The sequence below is a fragment of the Gobio gobio genome (genome assembly GCF_949357685.1).
Source record: "Gobio gobio genome assembly, chromosome: 4".
NCBI classification, from domain to species: Eukaryota; Metazoa; Chordata; class Actinopteri; order Cypriniformes; family Gobionidae; genus Gobio; species Gobio gobio.
In genome coordinates, this window is record NC_137100.1 from 55449558 (window position 1) to 55472045 (window position 22488).

General features: G+C 37.1%; 1 protein-coding gene across 3 annotated transcripts in view; it reads left to right on the plus strand.

Annotated features, from left to right (window-relative positions):
• Window positions 1-22488, plus strand: part of taok3a (TAO kinase 3a) — a 98406-nt gene that overhangs the window by 74745 nt on the left and 1173 nt on the right. For 2 of the 3 annotated variants that reach the window (XM_079814789.1, XM_079814788.1), the window contains exons 11-19: window positions 4560-4727; window positions 6558-6743; window positions 7988-8122; window positions 13936-14172; window positions 14490-14618; window positions 14873-15076; window positions 17153-17392; window positions 17993-18205; window positions 19911-20093. In XM_079814789.1, coding sequence (XP_079670915.1) covers window positions 4560-4727; window positions 6558-6743; window positions 7988-8122; window positions 13936-14172; window positions 14490-14618; window positions 14873-15076; window positions 17153-17392; window positions 17993-18205; window positions 19911-20093 — 1695 coding nt within the window. Of the gene's footprint in view, window positions 1-4559; window positions 4728-6557; window positions 6744-7987; window positions 8123-13935; window positions 14173-14489; window positions 14619-14872; window positions 15077-17152; window positions 17393-17992; window positions 18206-19910; window positions 20094-20527; window positions 20759-22488 lie in introns of those variants that run through there. The other variant, XM_079814790.1, reaches the window with a different exon arrangement.

Sequence of the window (22488 nt, forward strand, 5' to 3'; positions counted from 1 at the left end):
ATACTGGATCATTAAGGGATAGTGATTCATTTGTTTGTTTGTTTGGGCTTTGTATGGGTCTGTTTGTGTTGGTGTATGTTACAGGTTATGGTTGATCTCGTTGGTGGACACAGGTAATCCTATTTAGCACTGAGAGCTTAGTGTCACGCACTTCAGGCACAACCTCATAAGGGGTGGGCCTGAGTGGCATGGGATACCGGGGTCTCTTCTGTGGCCTAGGTTGACACTGGAAAAAAGATAATTTCGACCCAGTTTTGGTCTCCCATTCCTCACTAATACCTCAAGACTGGCCTTCCAAGCTCCTTAAGACCGAAAAGAGGTCATTAATCTGAGTCTAGCATTAATTTATTCTCTTCCCACCATTTGCCGCTTCCCAACTGCTGTCTTAATCTCACATGGGGTCTAAATCCACCTCAATTCTTGACCTACAGAGGTCTTGTCGATCGAGAACGAACAGGGGCGATCTGACTCGCGATCTGACAGTTAGAGCTGGAAGACTTCAGATTATGTAATTTCCTCCATTTAAAGGGGATAATCCCATAGATTAGTTTCCTCCCATGCTGGTCAGTCACAGATGTCCGTTTAGAGTGGCGAATGCTTATCTATGTTATCATTGGGAAGCCGAGCTGTTAGCTGTAACTGTCTTTGCCGGGCTTAACGGTTGAGCCGGTTGCTCTGCAGTGCTTTACCAGCTCGCAACACAGACGTGACCTGCTTAAACCAAATGTATTTTCAACTAAATTTGTAATTCCTTTCCAAACCACTCTCCATAGATGTGGGTTGAGAGTAGTAACATTTATCAACAGTTATTGAAACCAAGCAAAGGAGAACCAGTCCACTTTGATTAGGCCTACGAGATCGGTTTATGCTTAAGAGCATTTTATGTTTATATGTCAATGGTTTTGTCAATACATTTTCAAAGATTTGGGGTTGGTAATATTTTTTAAGTTTTTGAAAGAAGCCTCTTATGCTCACCAAGGCTGCCTTTATTGGATCAAAAATACAGTAAAAACAGTAATATTGTGAAATATGATTACGATTTAAAATAACCTTTATATTTTAATTTTTTTTTTAATTTTTAAATTTTCAGCAGCCATTATTCCAGTTTTCAGTGTAACATGATCCTTCAGAAATCATTGTAATTTGCTGATTTGTTGCTCAAAAAATAAGTTTGCACATATTTTTGTGGAAACCATATTTTCTTTTTTTCAGAATTCTTTGATTTAAATAAAAAAAACAGCATTTATTTGAAATACAAATATTTTCTAATATTATAAACGTCTTTACTGTCCCTTTTGATCAATTTAATGCATCCTTGCTGAAGTCTTAATTTCTTTAAAAAAAAAAAAACTTACTGACCCTAATCTTGAATGGTAGTATATAAGAACAGTTTATGCTTTAGATCAGGGGTGTCCAATCTTGCTCCTGGAGGGCCACTGTCCTGCAGAGTTTAGCTCCAACCCCAATTAAACTCACCTGTACCAGCTAATCAAGGTCTTATTAGGCATACTAGAAACTTCCAGACAGCTGTTGAGGCAAGTTGGAGCTAAACTCTGCAGGACAGTGGCCCTCCAGGACCAACTTTGGACACCCCTGCTTTAGAGCATAGACTGTAAAAAAATATGGACGACGCAACTTCATTCGTTTCCGCTGACAAGAGTTGAAGCTTTCGAAGGCCCGCACACGGCGCTGACATCTTGCGCAGATTTGGGACAGAGTCTGCGCAGTAGAGAGCAGGAAGTAGAGGCGCGATTATCAAAAGCCCGCCCACACTCTCGCAGATGCAGAACAATTCATTATGTTGGTGTGAAATAAACAGTTATAGAAATGCAGAAATTAAAGCTTAAGCTCCAATCTCCTCCCAAAAATCCAGAAAAAAGTCTGTTAGTGCCTCAGTGCAACTTCACTCAAAGAAGCCGACAAGCCGTCAATCTCAGCTGTCAATCATGACGTCGAACCCCCCGTTTTAATAGCATCAAATAACTAGGGCTGTGTTGAAAAAATCGATTCCTCAATTCTGAATCGATTTTCATATTAATTTCTAAAGATCGATCCGTAACTCAGAGGATCGATTTAATAATAGGCTTACATTTTAATTTGCCGCGTCACTGAATTCACGCATTCGCGCGAGGTGGTAGGACATTAAAACAACGAACATGGCATCTTTGAAAACTCCAGAAACGCTAAAAGCTGCGATCTGGCAGATTGTGGTTTCTCTTGATTTCAGGCGTTTATCCTCCGAAGCCGTACAGGGTGCATCCCTGCCGCTTCAGCGCGTACACAACATCCATGGCGGTGACGGTCTTTCTCTTGGCGTGCTCGGTGTAGGTCGCGGCATCGCGGATCACGCTCTCCAGGAACACCTTCAACACTCCGCGGGTCTCCTCGTAGATCAGACCGGAGATGCGCTTGACACCGCCGCGGCGAGCCAGACGACGGATGGCGGGTTTGGTGATTCCCTGGATGTTATCGCGCAAAACTTTACGGTGACGCTTAGCGCCTCCTTTAACTTTGCGATCTTAATGTCAATTCTTAATGTCATTTTTAATAATACATCAGGTTCGCGTCTAAATAATTGGTCTACTGCTGCTGATATACCTCTGCGTCCTCTGTCATCTACACCAGTGCAAGTTTGTGAAAGCAGTTGTATCAACACTCTGGAAGGGGGATTGTTCTTTGCAACCATCAATACTCCATTAATTTGCAGTTGAATGTCTATAATAATAGTATCAATATGTTGCATAACTACAGTCCTGTAATTCAGGTAACAGCTGGAAAAAAATGCTTTCTTAAAAAACACTTATTTAAATCTCGAAGATCGGATCGGATCGAGTCGAATCGAATAATGATAATCGATTCAAGATCTTGAGAATCGGAATCAAATCGATTCTTGAAATTTGAATCGAAACCCAGCCCTACAAATAACTAACTAAAACTAAACTTATTAAAAAAATTAACACTTGAAATGAAATCACTGTGATAAAAACTGCCTAAAATGACAGAAACCATCTTTTGGAAACAATTATTTGAAGTGTAATTTTATTGTTTAGTTTGTCTCGTGTCCATTGTAATACATGGAGGGGTGGGGTTTATGAGCTATACTGGGACCAACCACCGGGGGGCGATCGAGGCGCGTAGGCTTCAGTTTCTGAGAGGAGTGCTGCAGGCATGCTTTAGAGCAAATGGCATATTGTCACATAAAGAGTAACTTTCAAAGCGTCAAAGCTAGGGTAAAACCAAGCTAGGGTCCTCTTCAGGAAGGTCTATGAGAAAGTTCCATGTGCTAGACATCGTCTAATGGCCGATAACTTGGTTTTGTGTGACCAGTCCTATACAAACGGTTTATACTTCAGAGCAAATTATATGTTGTCAAACAAACTATAACATGTATTAAAGTCAATCAAATCAAACAAGATTACTTCGAACAGGTCTGTGAGAACAGTTTAAGTTTAAGAACACCTTTATTTATATAGCACTTTGTACAATACAGATAGTTTCAAAGCAGCTTTACAGTGATAACAGGGAAATAATGCAACAAAGTCTGTTTCGGCTGTATAGCAGATCTAGAAGAAATTAGTGATAGGTTAATTTCTGTTGTAAAAAATGTATTTAGTTTTTTTATCTATACAGCCGCTCTGTCTTCGTCCAGCTCAGTTCAATATTCATTCAATGGTGTCAATGCAAGCAGATCAATAATATTGTTGAATATTTAGTTTAGGACTGGAAATACAAAAAAAAAAAAAAAAGAGGAAGAGTTTAGGGTAAGTGCTACAAAGACGGTCTTCACAATGCATGTTTTAGAGGAAAAGTTGTTGTCCAAAGTCCCAGCTATTTTTAAGATTGGGACAGGGATTGATTTGGATTTGGGATTCTAACGGTTTTCTTCCAAATAAATAAATAAATGACTCCCCAGTTGGGTAATGGAAAGAACTCCAACATGACCAATTAACTTTCAAAGAGTCTTGGTTTGTGGTTTGCAGAGCACAGTTTTGTGAAACCAGTTAACATGCGCACATGCAGCTCCATGAACTTGTGTGGGTTCTCTTTATATTTTCATTGAGGAGGTGAGATCAAGTCCTCATTTAGCCAGCCATGTCAAAAACCTTCTCCATATGCCATATGTCCACTCAGGGCCACATTACACATGAGCACCCTCTAGTGAGCAAAGGACAAACATGAAATGACGTAATTCAGAGCACAAGTGGAGTAATCCGACACGCTGAGAGGATTGAGACTGGGTTTATTTCATGGCAGTTGAATTGCATCATGCTTAACCCCCAAATGTTTCTCCTGAAATATTTGCTTTTATGAAATGAATGCCATTCATGTAGTTTTCAAGTGAACATGGGGCCAAATAAAAACACATTTTCCTCTCTGCGATACACTCGTCATCAATGTAATAAAACCCAGAATCTGAGGGTAAGATTTGATTGATCAGGATGTTTACATACTCGTACACATTTCATAACCACGTATTGCTCATTTTCTTTGCCTAAAATTCCAAAAACACAGTTGTTAATTTCACAAATCTCCTCTCTGTCCCCCTTTGTCCGTCCCAGCATGATTTCGTGAGGAGAGATCGTCCTCTGCAGGTCCTCATCGATCTGATCCAGAGGACGAAGGATGCAGTCAGAGAACTGGACAACCTGCAGTACCGTAAAATGAAAAAAATCCTCTACCAAGAGAAACACAACGGCCCAATGGGGGAGTCTCAGGAAGAGGAGGAGGTGGGTACAGGAAATGCTCTGAGACATGAAAGGTCCCCATGAGTGTCATACACACATGTTGGATTCATTCTTGCCTGTGTGAGTTTCATAGTGTTGCATATGGCCACATATTGTATATTCAACTGATATGGCATTTATATTGAGGCACTCATTGGTTTCTCTTGTTTAAATATATACTTTACATGTTTGCCATCCATGCTTCGATTTTAACATCAGTTTTGAGTTGGGATCAGCATCGGGGCAGATGAAGCTTTTTTTTTTTTTAAACTGACTGGTATCAGCTATACTAAGCACGATCCTTTATTTGATGTCAGCTGACAGGACTCTGTGTCGGCAGATACTCAATATTCAATGACTCCGATCTGATCATAGGCACAAAAAAACTTGATCAGGACATCCCTAGTATTGAGTTATCATACAATAATTTGTGACTACACTTGGTTTCAGAATCAGTCTTTCAATTTTAATGTGTATTTAAAGGGGAATAGGGATACAACTACACTTAAGGGATAATAAACTACTCTGAGCTATATTATAAATATTTAACTGAAAAGTACACTGTACCTTATACCATACTATACTGAACTAAACTAAGTTATATGATAGTATATATACTATACCCAACTATACTAAATAGAACTACATATCTACTGAAAGTACACTGGCATTCAAAAGTTTTTGATCTGTATGTTTTTTTTATGTTTTTAGAAGAAGTCTCTTATGCTTACCAAGGCCGCTTTATTTTATTAAAAATGCAAAACAAAATAAAAAACAGGATAATATTATTAAAATGTAAAATAACTGTTACCTATTTGAATATATTTTAAATATAATTTTAATAATATAATTATTTTATAATTATTTTTATATATATATATATATATATATATTATATATATATATATATATATATATATATATATATATATATATATATATATATATATATATATATATATATATATATATATATATATATATATATATATATATATATATATATATATATATATATATATATATATATATATATATATATATATATATATATATATATATATACTTGGCAAGAAAACTTACATTAAGTTTATCAAAAGGGACAGTAAACCAAGACTGGAGTATATAAAATATATTCAAATATAAAATGGTTATTTTTAATTGTAATAATATTACAAAGTTTTACTGTTTTGATGTATTTTTTTATCAAATGAAAGCAGCCTTTATAAGCATAAGAGACTTCTTTCAAAAACATTTAAAAATCCCAACCCCAAACTTTTGAACAGTAGTTCATATACTTGACATGCACTTGATGTGTAGGAACTAAAGACTATACTGAATTATATACTGTATGTCAAACTACATTTGAAAGTATATAGAAATATATACTACACTAAACTTTATAAAATAACCTGAACTGAACTGAAATGGAAGATAATACTAAACTTAAGTGTAGATATATAAAAATATATAATATTAAGCTATAAACTATACAGAACTGTGTATTATACTGCTTTACATAGTATACAGCACTATATACTTTATTGAATTATATAATAGACTATACTGAATTACACCGAAAGTATTTGGAACTATATCTTTTTTTATCAACTTTGAAGGTATAGAGAACTGTACAGTATTTGAACAATATTGAACTATTAGGCAGAAAGGCTTTCAGTAATGGTGTGAATGTGTCTCTGTTCAACAAATAGCTGCCGTTACAGACCTTTGCATTGGGTTGTGTAAATTGTTCCCAGTAATTGAAATAAATATTGGTTTTCAGAATGGATGGTTATCTGTTTCTCTGTGTGCATTTCTCTGTCCACTGTGCAGGATGGAGAGCAGGCAGCCTGTAAGATGAACAGTTTGGGCAGTAATCATTCCATCCCCAGCACCTCTGTGAGCACGGGCAGTCAGAGCAGCAGCGTCAACAGCCTGCAGGAGGTGCCTGATGACTCCTGCTCCGAGCTGCACCACGACTACGACAGCACCCTAGAGTCTTCCACGCACCACAAAAAGGTTCAGGACGCACACGCGGACAGAAATCTCCACAAGCTTTACAATGCACAGCAGTCCTTTTTTCAGTTAAATGCTTACCATACTTCCATTGATGTTGACAAACAAAAATTGAACATATGCTTTGCAGCATATTCCTGGAAGTCATTTCAGTTGAGCTATTCTTAGAAGACCGGCTTGTTACAATTTTAATGGTCTGTATATATTCATTCTGTGCACAGAGAAGGCATACTTGGATATAAGATTAGAGCTAATGTTCTCTTCAAATAAAAACTTCCCTATTATACATGCACTATATATGCACTATATTGTTAGCTGTAAAATAAAAAATACTAGTGCTGTCAAATAGATAAATCGCATCCAAAATATTTGTGTTTACATAATATATGTGTGTACTGTGTATAATTATTATGTACACAGTACACACACATATATTATGTAAACACAAACGTTTAAAATCTATTTGACAGCACTAGTATTTTTTATTTTACAGTCAAATATTATTATAGTTGTGTTTCTTTAAAAAAAAAATTAGTGTTAATTATAATTATTAGAAATGTAATTATTTTAAAGTTATACTGCAAGTATATTTTCTTATTAATTTCTTAATTCTTTTATTTTACAGTGAAATATTATTTCTTTTTAATATTTTTATTTAGTATTAATAATTATTTATTATTATTGTTATATTTGTCCAAAAAAAACATGCTGCCATAGTTTATACCACACAGCTGCATATATAAAGACTGTATCGATTACATACTCTGTACATTCTCTGAAAGTATGTGATTTTGGAAGTTCACACTTCGCATACACATGCATGTATGATTGACACTTCCTGTCCTCAAGGAAATTACATCAGCATGCAGGAGAAATATGAATTGACTTTATGGGAACTGGACAGCTCTTCAACAAGTTGTACTTCATTTTGTTCACTGAGAGAAGATAAAACCCTTAGGAATATGAAATATCTTAAGCACGTTGGTATTGAACAGTCTCATGTTGAAAAAGCAACAGGAAATATAAAACTGTGGATGTTGTAAGGAAAATGTATAGCTTGAATTGGACTACAAGTCACTGGACTGCATCTGTCAAAGACATAAATGTAAATACTGTGACGCAGTACATGGTGCATTATAGCTGCAACTTCTGCGGTTAAAACAAAATATCTCAATAACTCCCCAAGAGATTATTATGTTGACACCAAATCCTTGACTGATTTTATTTGTGTGTTTTTTCCCCTTCAGGATCAACAGTATATCCGCGATGACCTTCCTCATCGGGACCACCGGTCGGACCTGCGACCGCCCTCGTTGGAAAGAGCTCAGACTCACAACTATAAAAACCGCGAGCGCTTTGCCACCATCAAGTCAGCCTCACTGGTGAGCAAAACGAATGACATCATCCCTGCTCATTCTCTCTGTCATCCTCTCATTCCCCCCTCCTCTCTTGCTTCACTCTTTCGTTCTTTTCTTTCATCCTTGGCTTTCATACACTCTGTGGTCATTTCTCTCTCTCTCTTTCTCTCTGTGGTCTTTGCCTCCTTCTCTTTCTGTTTTACCCTCTCTTTATTCGAGGGGAAGAAATGAAGGGTCCTACTTTTCTCTCTCACTCTCATGTCTGTTGTCAAGGCAACATGCTTCAGTCAATAGCCAGCTGCACTCCTCGCACGAGTCATTGGTGTTGTTGTCTACTATTAGTTAATACAGTGTGTGATCCAACACAAAAGGATATTCTTCATCTTGTGGGGTTTTGGGAAAAATCTCCTTTTTTATTCAAACAAAAGGTCAGTGTGAGACATGTACGATACCAATAAAGAATACATGCAATTAAGCAGAAAAAGAATCTATTGTGATACCACTTCCACCCTAATTGATGAATATATGGAGATCACTGGCAGGCAGTGTAGTCGATCGCAGTATGCTTGGTTTAAATGATGATGTCACCTGTTTTGGCCCCATTTTGCTGGAGCGTGAGCGCCCTCTAGGGGCAGACAACCACAGTGGACTTTGTCTGATACTACAGACACTCATCTATCATTTCAGATGATCACAAAGGAGTTTGGCTTTAGTGGGTTTATGGGCATGGTGCACCATCCTAAATCTGTTTTTTTTTTTTTTTTTATCGACTTGGTGCGCTTTTTATTTATCGATATGGGTTTACAACAGTTGTATGGAATGAGACACAAGGATCTGGGCTGTGCAGGGAAAGAGACTCTTTGTGTTTCATATGAAAAGCTGTAGAGGAGGGGTGAAGTGTTGAAAATGAAACGGGGAAAAAAAGGAGGGAAGACGACATTGAACGAATTAAATGAATAAAAGTAGATGTATTGACAACTATATAGGGATGAAAAGGGGGACGTGAGAATATCTTGGATGCATTAAGAACAGAGATTTATTACCGGTTGTAAATCGAATCTGATAAATCTACAGTTGATGTCGTACTAACATCTCATGTTTTTGTTTCCTTGTTTAGTTTTTTCATATTGAAAAGCCCAAAAATGCATATAATTTACAAGCATAAACCAATAAACACAGCAGAGCAAGACGTAAACTCAACAGTAAAACACGTCCATCAAACACATGTTTACATGGAAAAGTAACGCATTGGAATGGGGGGAAAAAAACCTTAAGGTTAGCAAAACAAAATGAACAAATATATACTACATGGTTATACACCCTCGCTCACAGTACATTATTCAAATATACACATATCCTGTGATAGCACAAATAAATGCGCAGCATCTGCATTTGTACTCTGTAAAGAAAATGTAAATGAACAAGCTGTTGCATTTAAATAACTTTGACGTGTTTACTAACAATTATTTGCCGTTTGATCAGTTATAGGCTTCTCAAGGAGCTCTACCAGTTTCACTTACGGTATATATGGATCGCGTTTGTGTCAGAGACTCCTTGTCCAATGAAGAGAATTAAAGCCACACAAAAATGCATGAAATTACTTAGGAAAGATGATCCAGTTTTTAAGCAGTGTTTGTTGAGGTGCAATTACAGTGGGGCAAAAAAGTATTTAGTCAGCCACCAATTGTGCAAATTCTCCCACTTAAAAAGATGAGAGATGCCTGTAATTTTCATCACAGGTACACTTCAACTATGAGAGACAGAATGAGAAAAAAAAATTGCAAATTATGGTGGAAAATAAGTATTTGGTCACCTACAAAAAAAGCAAGATCTCACAGACGTGTAACTTCTTCTTTAAGAGGCTCCTCTGTCCTCCACTCGTTACCTGTATTAATGGCACCTGTTTGAAATCGTTATCAGTATAAAAGACACCTGTTAACAACCTCAAACAGTCAGAATCCAAACTCCACTATGGCCTAGACCAAAGAGCTGTCAAAATTGTTGACCTGCACCAGGCTGGGAAGACTGAATCTGCAATAGGTAAGCAGCTTGGTGTGAAGAAATCAACTGTGGGAGCAATTATTAGAAAATGGAAGACATACAAGACCACTGATAATCTCCCTCGATCTGGGGCTCCACACAAGATCTCACCCGTGGGGTCAAAATGATCACAAGAACGGTGAGCAAAAACTCCCAGAACCACACGGGGGGACCTAGTGAATGACCTGCAGAGAACTGGGACCAAAGTAACAAAGGCTACCATCAGTAACACACTATGCCGCCAGGGACTCCAAGTGCCAGACGTGTCCCCCTGCTTAAGCCAGTACATGTCCGGGCCCGTCTGAAGTTTGCTAGAGAGCATTTGGATGATCCAGAAGAGGATTGGGAGAATGTCACATGGTCAGATGAAACCAAAATAGAACTTTTTGGTAAAAACTCAACTTGTCGTGTTTGGAGGAGAAAGAATGCTGAGTTGCATCCAAAGAACACCATGCCTACTGTGAAGCATGGGGGTGGAAACATCATGCTTTGGGGCTGTTTTTCTGCAAAGGGACCAGGACGACTGATCCGTGTAAAGGAAAGAATGAAAGGGGCCATGTATCGTGAGATTTTGAGTAAAAACCTCCTTCCATCAGCAAGGGTATTGAAGATGAAACGTGGCTGGGTCTTTCAGCATGACAATGATCCCAAACACACCGCCCGGGCAACGAGTGAGTGGCTTCGTAAGAAGCATTTCAAGGTCCTGGAGTGGCCTAGCCAGTCTCCAGATCTCAACCCCATAGAAAATCTTTGGCGGGAGTTGAAAATCCGTGTTGCCCAGCGACAGCCCCAAAACATCTTTGCTCTAGAGGAGATCTGCATGGAGGAATGGGCCAAACAACCAGCAACAGTGTGTAAAAACCTTGTGGAGACTTACAGAAAACTTTGGCCTCTGTCATTGCCAACAAAGGGTATATAACAAAGTATTGAGATGAACTTTTGTCATTGACCAAATACTTATTTTCCACCATAATTTGCAAATAGATTCTTTAAAATTCAGACAATGTGATTTTCTGGATTTTTTTTTCTCATTCTATCTCTCATAGTTGAAGTGCACCTATGATGAAAATTACAGGCCTCTCTCATCTTTTTAAGTGGGAGAACTTGCACAATTGGTGGCTGACTAAATACTTTTTTGCCCCACTGTACATGAAATTCATTTTAAAATCAGCACAAAATGCAATTCTGCAGATTCTGTGTGGGTCTATAAATGACTGAAATACATGGGCAGCAACTCCTCAAATTTCTAGTGTTCATGTGAGGAGAGCAATTTGTTTGGTCCAAATATTTTCTTCATGTGAAGCTCATCAAAGACTTATAATTGATTCCAATAGAGTTTTACATTAGTGTGCTGCCAAGCTAAAGCATGAGTCCATTATAAACGTACAATTACACTACTGTTCAAAACTTTTGGGGTCTGTAAGATTTTTTTTGCATTTATTTGATCAAAAATACAGTAACAACAGTAATATTGTGAAATTATATTACAATTTAAAAGAACCGTTTTGAAATGTAATTTGTTTGCTGGCAAAGCTGAATTTTCAGCATCATTACTCCAGTCTTCAGTTTCACATAATCCTTCACAAATCATTCTGATGCTGATTTGGTGCTCAAGAAACATTTTTTATTATTATTATTATCAATGTTGAAAAAAGTTGCTGCTTAATATTTTTGTCAAAATATGAATGTATTTGTATGTATAAAAAAAGAATGCCATTTATTTGAAATAAAATGATTTTGTAACACGACTTTATAAAATAAATCAAGTCAAAACTGACTTTACTGTCACTTTTGATCAATATGCTGAAAAAGGTATACATTTCTTTCAAACCAAAAAAAATACAAGCCCCAAAATTTTGAACAGTAGTCTACATACGGTACATCACACATTGCTCTTTTCAGTTGATACTTTTTTGCTGTTGAATGAAACAGATATACTATTTTTATAATCAATTGATTATTGAAATATAGTTTAATACGAGTTCTCTTAAAGTCTCCATGAAATCAAAATTGACATAATTTTTTTTTTTTTTATTAATTAATGTGCCCCTGTAATCTTTAATCAAAAATGTTAACCTCCCTTCCCCCTCGAAATGGCATCTGTTCTCTTCATGACGTGTTACTCGGCATAGGGGAGGCAAACTGGCATTCAGATCTGCCTACGTATAGTTAACAACACCCAACTTCCTATGATCCAATCAATTCCTGAAGGACAAAATCCAGTCCCGCCCTACATTTTTCTCATTCCAGAAGCCGTTTCACTCGGACATGCGTCACAATAGGGAAGAAAATCGCAGAAGCCGTTTCATGCCGACTTTAAGTCATCTGCAATCTTAGGTGATATTTTTCACTTTGGATTGGGATTGCATTTTCTGTGAAGGATGCATTTAATTCTAAGATACCATATTTTGACCACAAAAACCTTTTGTAGCTACCTTTGCATCAGGAGCGCGCCTTAAAATGACATTTATCTTGTTTGGAACAGAGCTTTTAAATGCCCGTTCTGGCAACACATGATCTCCATTAGTGTCAGCTCCACATAAACATGTATTTACCTTTAATCTGAAATGGTCAAAAGTTGAATGTAAATCCGGTTAGGATGCCCACCTGTGTTACCTTTAACCTGAACGTGTTTCTTTCACTATTTCCCATTCTACTTTTGCTACCATGGCTTAGTGATATCACATGCCCCTTTGGTGCGGCTGATTGGGGCATTTGGGCAGAAAGCGATTGGATTGGTGACTGCGGTTACAGTGGGGCTACTGATTCAGGGTGATTAGGAAATTTCCCCCTTCAACGGGCATCTCATGTGACTAGCCTACTAAACGCTGCTTAGCCCGCGTGCAGGGCCAGGCCTCTCTGAGAACCTCTTTCATTCATGGCGCACCTGCAAGGAGAGAGGAGAAGCAGTGTTCGCCCTCTCTCTTTATCTCCATCCCTCTCTCGTTCTCTCTTTCTCTCTCTGTGGGTTTTGAGCGAGTGCTTTTGGGGGATGTAGTGCAGGCGACTCTCAATGTTCTCACGGGTGGTTTACTTCGCCAACATGTTTGGCATGAGGAGTTCAGGTGGGAGTTACGAGAAACTCAACGAACAGTTTGATCTGGACACGCCCTTCTTCCAGGTTTGTCTTTCTGGGGTTTGCCTAGGCAAGGGAATGGTGGGGGTTTTCTGTTTTCATTTATATATTTAGTTGCATCAATGATGTTCTAGATGTAGACAAAGGCGATGTTGAGATGGGTAATAGTCACAATTGCATATTTTCCTCTTTGTCACAGTCAGATATTGCACTGAAATTATAATTATCCATAATTTTGATGGACTGAATTGTAATTTTTCCATCATGCTCTATTTGAAATTGTCAGTATAATAATATAGCACCTTTGATATCACAATAACTTTTAGTCTAGTGTTGTTGGTTTCATAGCTACTTCTTTTTAGTCTATCATAATGTGAAAAGACGACACTGTGATGATGATGTGAGCTTGCTATCTGGTCACCCAATTTAATGGATGATATCTAATGAATTATTCCACTAGATAGCACTGGGAATCTCTTGTTCCTCTTCTCATATCCTTACATTTTCCTGTCTGTTTCATGGGGATGCTTTAGAAACAAACCCACAGATTAAAAATGAAGAAAAGTGGATACATTTAACGTTTTCAAGTAGGGAAATGCCTTGTAGCCAATCGCCAGGTCTTCCCAAGAACTGTGGGCTGACTTTACTTTACACTTTGCTACACGGACAAAATTTCATCAGTTACCCATCACCCTCATTGACTGAGTTTCTTTCCGTCTAGGTAACGCGTCAGATCCACGAACATGAGCAGGAAAATGAGCTCCGAGAGCAGATGTCGGGGTACAAACGCATGCGACGGCAACACCAGAAGCAGCTGATCGCTCTGGAGAACAAGCTGAAGGCAGAGATGGACGAGCACAGACTGAAGCTCCAGAAAGAACTGGAAACCCATGCCAACAATGCCTTCATTGAGTTGGAGAAACTCGCCAAGAAGCACGCCATCCAAACGGACAAAGAAGTGGGTGATCTTTCTTTATTCTTCTGTTGAGACCCTACTGTTTATAGTTTGTAGCCGATCAAGTATTGGTCAATTGACATAATGAAACTAGTGATTGGCTGATGTAACATCCAATTCTGGGACTTGTTTTACTTTAACATCTTAACAATAAATTCTATATTATAAAATCCCTGTATAAAGTTGAAAAAACCCTAAAAAGAATATAGGACTGTGAGGATTTGTTTAGTTTGTTGTTTCAGGAGTTGTTTTAACATGAGAAAAAAAAAATCTGTGATCTACTGAACTGCTATTGATGATACATTTGTTATATTCCTCAGATGAAAACACTGTCAGCTGATGAGAAGAAGTTCCAGCAGCAAATCATGGCCCAACAGAAGAAAGAGCTCACCACCTTCCTTGACAACCAGAAGAAACAGTACAAGCTGTGCAAGGAGAAGATCAAAGAGGTTGATGTCTAGATCCTCCAAGTTAACATGAATCTAAAATGGACCCTATTTACATCAACTGTTCCTTATTTCTTAAGAATATTTGTTATTCCAAAGAAATCAAGTCCTACCATACATTTAATTTCTCGTATATTTCTGAATATCGTGTTTCACATGGAAAATTGTATGTTGCAAATATTCTATAATGAGAATATTTCGTCTAAAACCACCATCTCCCCTGTCTCGTCTCATGGTCTTTGTGATTCTTTGTTTAGGAAATGAGTGAAGACCACAGCACGCCTAAGAAAGAGAAACAGGAGAGGCTGTCCAAGCACAAGGAGAACATCCAGCACTCTCAGGCTGAAGAAGAGGCTCAGCTCCTGGGTCAGCAGAGGGCTTTCTACGACAGGAACTGCAGGGCCTTCAAACGCAAGATCATGGTCAAGAGGCACGAGTTTGAGCAAGAGCAGTTACGAGAGGTGGGGATGAAATGCTTCAAGTCAGAAATAGACAAATGAGTGCCTAAGACACTCTCTCTCTCTCTCTTTCTTTCTCTCTCTCTCTCTCTCTCTCTCTCTCTATCTATCTCTGTCTCTGTCTCTGTATATATATTTAAAAGGTTTGGGGTCAGTAAGTTTATATATATTTATATACAGAAATTAATACTTTTTCAGCAAGGTCGCACTGAATGCCACTAAATGGATCAAAGTGACAGGAACGATATTTGTAATGTTAAAAAAGAAATTAGAATTAGAAATCTCTATTTTAAATAAATGCTGTTCTTTTGAACTTTCTATTCATCAAATAATCCTATATTAAGCAGCACAGCTGTTTTCAACATTGATAGTAATCTTGAGCAGCAAATCAGTATATTAGAATGATTTTTGAAGGATCATGTGAATGAAGACTTGAGTAATGATGCTGAAAATTCAGCTTTGCAGGTATTTTTAATTGTAATAATATTTTACAATATTACTGTTTTGCTGTATTTTTTTATCAAATAAATGTAGCCTTGATGAGCATTAAAGACTTCTTTCACAAACCAAAAAATCTTAATGACCTCAAACTTTTGAACGGTATTATACAGTATATGTATGTATGTTTATTCCTATGAATCGCATTTTGGGCTTTTCCCAGGGTTAATGCAAAATTTGAACCTTTTCTCAGGGTTGATTTAAATAATCTGATTTGAAAATAAGTAATGCAGCAATGTGCAAATCTCTTAATCTAGCACTTTAATCAGCAGGAAATCTTCGGAAGTATTACCGAGTCGAAACCCACATATGGTCTATAGAACAGCCAGTGTTGGGAAGGTTACTTTGGAAATGTAATAGGATACATATTAAGTTACATGTTACCCTATTAAAAATGTAATATGTAGTGCAATTAATTCAATTACTTTATTAAAGTATGTAACATTACATTTCATTACTTTTTCATTACTTTTCTAATTTCCAGCACTGGAACACATTTTTATCTTTCGCCATGGTGGCAACTCTCAGACAGTTTGTAGCCCAAAGCTTCCAGCGGTGGATTGATGTAATTGGCAGACATGGTGCTGAAAATTCAAACGAGAACCAATCAAAAGCATCAGAATAGCATTGCTTCACTAAACGGCCTTTAAATGCCATCGTGCACATCAAAAACAAGCAAAGCAACAAATTAATATTCAAATATTCAGATGCAACCCGCTTTGTAATCATTAACTTTTTCACAAGTAACTGTAATTTAATAACTTATTGTTTTTAAAAAAAAATTAACAATAATTTTTTTCTCAGTAGCTGTAACTGATTACGGTTACATTTATTTTGTAATTAAATTACATAATCTAGTTACATGTAACTAGTTACTCCCCAACACTGAGAACAGCAAACATGATGATGCATAATCCAGTGGTTTGCAATCCTGGTCCAAATTTTGGATTTCTTCCTTATTTGACCCTCAGTTCTGGCCTTGAAGCCTACTAATCTACTAATTGTGAACCACTTATTAACATATTACGTTTCATGTATGCGTTCACACCTCATTTTACTTTTGTAACATTTGCTTTCTTAGGCAAGCTATCCCTTTTTGTTTAATTATATGCATAATTATGATTTGGGGTTTTTTGTGTGTAATTCATCCCCAGAATGGTTTGTTAAAGAGGTGTTTGTTATTACGTACGGTATTCTTAGTGATCAGAGTAATGGGCAAGCCATTTCTAGCGACTAAAATATCATCAGAGACATTTAGAGTCTAAATGTCTGACTGTATAAATGTGATGTGTGGCATCTGTGCAAACTAAATTTCCTAACGGATGAATAAACTAAACTGAACTGATTTATAGAGACTTCATATAGACTGGCTCTTTTGAGCATTCACCTGTCAAACACAAAATCAGGCTAAACAAACAAACATTTTTTTAAGGATATATAAAAATCCAGCCATTAATATTAGTAGATTTAATAGAGAGGCACTGTTATTTGAATAACTGCAATTGGATTAGACATACAAGAGAAAATTGGATTTTAATTGAATGGTTAGCTAATGTAATATTGTCTGTCTTTGACTGTCAGGAGTTAAATAAGAAAAAGACCCAGAAGGAAATGGAGCACGCTATGTTGATCAGACAAGACGAGTCGACCCAAGAACTTGAACACAGACAGCTGAAGACTCTACAGAAACTTCGCATGGATCTGATCCGACTGCAGCACCAAACAGAGCTGGAGAACCAGATCGAATACAACAACCGTAGAGAGAGAGAACTGCACAGGAAACATGTGCTTGAACTACGGCAGCAGCCCAAGAACCTCAAGGTGCCACCAACTGTGGAAAACATTTCTTATTACTTAGCTATATATAGTGTGAATTTAACCTACAAAATCTATGTAGGTCTCATTTTTTTCTCCGACTGTGGTTGTAAAATTAACCTTGATTTTTTTAGAAACTGGGTAGATATTAGGAACATTTGCAGGTCAGTTGAGACTGATGATGATGCTATGATGTATTCGTCTGAGAAACGTTTAAACATTTCATTGCATAGGCACATTTAAATCTAAAAAAGCGGTGACACTTTACAATAAGGTTCTATTTGTTAACATTAGTTCAATTGAATTTATTAATCCTAGTTCATGTTAAGGTCAACATTTACTAATACATTATTAAAATCAAATAAAAGTTGTATCTATTAATATTATTTAATGGATCTAAGCTAACATGATCTAACAATGAACAGTTGTTTTTGTTCATTTGTGTTAATGTTAGTTAATGCATAATGTTAACTAATTGGACCAAACAAACATATTTTTGCTTCATTTCACAATCTTTTGAGACAAAACGCATATTATATGATCGTTTTTGCCCTGAAAAGACTGTCAGTTTGCGTTTATACAACTCTTGAGTGGTGTCTCCTGCAGGCTATGGAGCTCCAGATAAAGAAACAGTTCCAGGATACGTGTAAAGTCCAGACGAAACAGTACAAGGCCCTGCGGCACCATCAGCTAGAGGTGACCCCCAAAAGCGAACACAAGACGGTGCTGAAAGCCCTGAAGGACGAGCAGACTCGTAAACTGGCCATCCTGGCCGAGCAGTACGAGCAGAGCATCAACGAGATGATGGCATCACAGGCAGTGAGTGAAGAAATGACACTGTTAATCATTATAAGGGCCAAGAAGAAGCATCACATTAAACATATTTTGTTGATCCTGGAACAACAGTCCTGTCTGATAATTAAGTTCCTATCCCTACTGCTAAACCTAACCCTACCCACAATGTATCCCTAAAATCAGAGGGAAATGAAAGGTGAATAACACTGATGTAGAAGCACCTAACCCTGGTTGTAAGTCTAAACTTGACATAAACTGTAAACTTGTTCCTCAGATCTGATTGGTTGACTCGAATGTTGTTCCAGGATCAACAAAGACGTTGATCCAGGAACATGTTTTAATTTGTGAAACCATGTTCACCTTGGAATGATATTCACAAAGCATTTAACATCCATAATTTGACATTTTTGAGTAAAGAGTACAAACAGCGGATAATATTGTAGTGATATTTATAATGTAATTTGTTTTTGCTAAAGTATTTGTTCTGAGTGCAACAGTCAGGGTCTGGAAGTTAAAATTCCATTCATTTTCTGCATAGGGAAATTGATTTTTTAACAATAACTTATAAACCTGTTTATAAATAACTTATAGACCTGTTGTGAGCTCAGAGTTGTAAACTGATGGTATATGCTTTCATTGAAGCTGTCATTTTCAACTCATTTTTAAAATAATCAAGTTTAACAGCTGAATTTGTGCTGAAAAACTACATTACCCATGATGCTATACAGAAAATTCCTCCAATCATAGTCTCAAACTAGTTTTAATACGCTCTCAAAATACTTAATACTTCAATTATTCGCATCCAACATTTTTTTTTTTTTTACATAATATGTGTGTGTACTGTGTATAAATATGTATATATAAATACACACACATGCATGTATATATTTAAGGGGAAAAAATAATCTTTATTAAGTATATAAAATATTTATATATAATATAAATTATATAAATATTTACATTTAGTCATTTAGCAGACGCTTTTATCCAAAGCGACTTACAAATGATTGCAATATATATATATATATATATATATATATATATATATATATATATATATATATATATATATATATATATATATATATATATATATATATATATATATATATATATATATATATATATATAACCCTGTGTATAAATGTATATAAATATATATATATACATGCATGTGTGTGTATTTATATATACATAATAATTATACACAGTACACATATTTTGTAAACACAAACTTTTATTTTGGATGCAATTAATCACGATTAATCGATTTGACTGCACTTATATATATATATTTTTTTTACTATTCACATTTTTTATTTCATTCTCAGTGCTTTATGGGATTGTAGTTCTTTCTCTCACTAAAGCATTAAGTACAGTCTTGTACTTTTATCAAACACGTTTTGCTTCAAATCAAAGTGTGTAAGATTGTGATTCACCTCATAGCTGTTTTGTTTGGTTCATGGAAAATGTAGTTTATGTTGTCTTTAAGATGCAACACAAAATGTGTTATTTATAAGCCGTTTTGGAAAAGCAAAAGTAAGTATTTGTTTTGTTGATAGTTTATGCAGATTTAAATTTAACATAAAACAAGGCCTCCCTTCTGTTTGAAATTCCAGTCTCAGCCCGTTGCCCATACAAGAAAGCCATTGATGGTTAACCGAAACTGTGCTGTAGTGTCAGCAGTACTCTGAGGCTCACGTACTCTCACTTGTGTGATTTTGTGTAGCTACGTCTGGATGAGGCTCAGGAGGCGGAGTGCCAGGCACTGAGGCAGCAGCTGCAGCAGGAGATGGAGTTACTCAATGCGTACCAGAGCAAGATCAAGATTCAGACCGAGGCTCAGCACGAGCGCGAGCTACAGAAACTGGAGCAGAAAGTCTCACTGCGCAGAGCACACCTTGAACAGAAGGTCTAGCACTGTTATTATCCTCTTCTTTACCCAGACTCTATATAAGAGTATGTTATCATCAATAGTGGTCTGCCAATATAGGATTTTCGGTCACGCTTTAGGTTAGGGTCCAATTCTCACTATTAACTCAATATTAACTATGACTTTTGCCCCAATAAACTCCTAATTAATGATTATTAATAGTTAAGTAGTTGTTAAGTTTAGGTATTGGGTAGGATTAAGGGATGTAGAATATGGTCATGCAGGATAACTCATTAATGTGTGCTATATGCATGCTAATAAGCAACTAGTTAATAGTGAGAATTGTACCCAAAACTAAAGTGTTACCGTATTTTTAATGGCCGTTCTAGAGAGCAGGGTATTTAATCAGCAGTTCATATAAATATATATTAATATAACATTTATCATCACTCTGTCTTCTCTGCACCAATAAGCTGCCGTCGCATAATCCAGATGGATGCTGCACATTGGTGGTGGTTGAGGAGATTCCCCTCTTCCATGTAAAGCGCTTTAAGTGCCGAGAAAAGCACTATGTAAAAGTAACTAACTAATTATTCTTAACATTTATTGAAATGTACTTTTTCTTTATTTGTGTAAAAATTGTGGTAAACTTTTTTCTTTATTTTATTATATATTTAATGGAGTAAATAGGCCTATACAGATACAAATGCTAAAGTTTGGGATCAATAAGATTTTATTTTGAAAGAAATTCATCATTTTAATGATTTTATTTAGGACGCATTAAAGGGATAGTTCACCCAAAAATGAAAATGACCCCATGATTTACTCACCCTCAAGGCATCATAGGTGTATTATGACATTCTTCTTTCAGACAAACATATGTAAAATACGTCCTGGCTAATCCAAGCATTATAATAGCAGTAAATGGCTGCCCAAAATTTGAAACCTAAAAAAGTGCATCCATCCATTATAAAAGTAATCCACATGGCTTGGGGGGGTTAATAAAGGCCTTCTGAAGCAAAGCTATGTGATGGGGAAAATACCCATATTTAAAACTTTTATAAAGTAAAATATCTAGCTTCTGCCAGACTGCCTTCCGTATTCAACTTAAAGAAAAAGCGTAACTGATGCATCGTTTTGAACTGCGTGAGGCGTTACACTTTCTTCGTAAGTTGAATACGGAAGGCGGTCCGCCAGAAGCTAGATGTTTTACTTTATAAAGTTTTAAATATGGGTATTTTTCTATCGCTTTGCTTCAGAAGACCTATTTATATACACCGATCAGGCATAACATTATGACCAACTTCCTAATATTGTGTTGGTCCCCCTTTTGCTGCCAAAACAGCCCTGACCCATCGCTCCACTGGACCCCTGAAGGTGTGCTGTGGTATCTGGCACCAAGATGTTAGCAGCAGATCCTTTAAGATCCTTTAACACCTCAAACTCGTTGTTTTGCTCCTCAAACCATTCCTGAACCATTTTTGTGGCAGTGCGCTTTATCCTGCTGAAAAGTGGACACAGCCACCAGGGAATAGCGTTTCCATGAAAGGGTGGTACGTGTCAAAGTAACATCCACATGGCAGGACCCAAGGTTTCCCAGTAGAAGATTGCCCAAAGCATCACACTGCCTCCGCCGGCTTGCCTTCTTCCCATAGTGCATCCTGGTGCCATGTGTTCCCCAGGTAAGCGACGCACACGCACCCGGCCATCCACGTGATGTAAAAGAAGACATGATTCATCAGACCAGGCCACCTTCTTCCATTGCTCCGTGGTCCAGTTCTGATGTTCAGTGCCCAATATTGGAGCTTTCGGTGGTGGACAGGGGTCAGAATGGGCACCCTGACTGGTCTGCGGCTATGCAGCCCCATACGCAACAAACTGCCCTAACCTTTCTATCAGAACCAGCATTAACTTCTTGAGCAATTTGAGCTACAGTAGCTCGTCTGTTTGATCGGACCATACGGGCCAGCCTTCGCTCCTCACGTGCATCAATGAGCCTTGGCCACCCATGACCACTGTTACTTCCTTGGACCAATTTTGATAGATACTGACCACTGCAGACCGGGAACACCCCACAAGAGCCGCTCTGACCCAGTCGTCTAGCCATCACCTTTCAGTGGTCATAATGTTATGCCTGATCGGTGTTCACTATTATTATTTTATTTATTTTTTTACTGCATATTTGTTCTTTTACAGCATATTTACCTGAAATGTGACGCTTTAATCTTAAAATTTAAGTTTTTATAAAAAGTTTGATTACCTACAGCTTCGTGCATACTGTGATATTGCTTCTATATAAGTTTTTAATGTGCGCTCTGCTTGTCCAGTACAATTAGAGGACTGGAACTGTTAAAAATCAGTCTGTCCCTCCCTTAAAATGAACATAAATGGCACCGGTTCATTAAAATGTCCCTTTCCAGACAAGCTCCAAAAG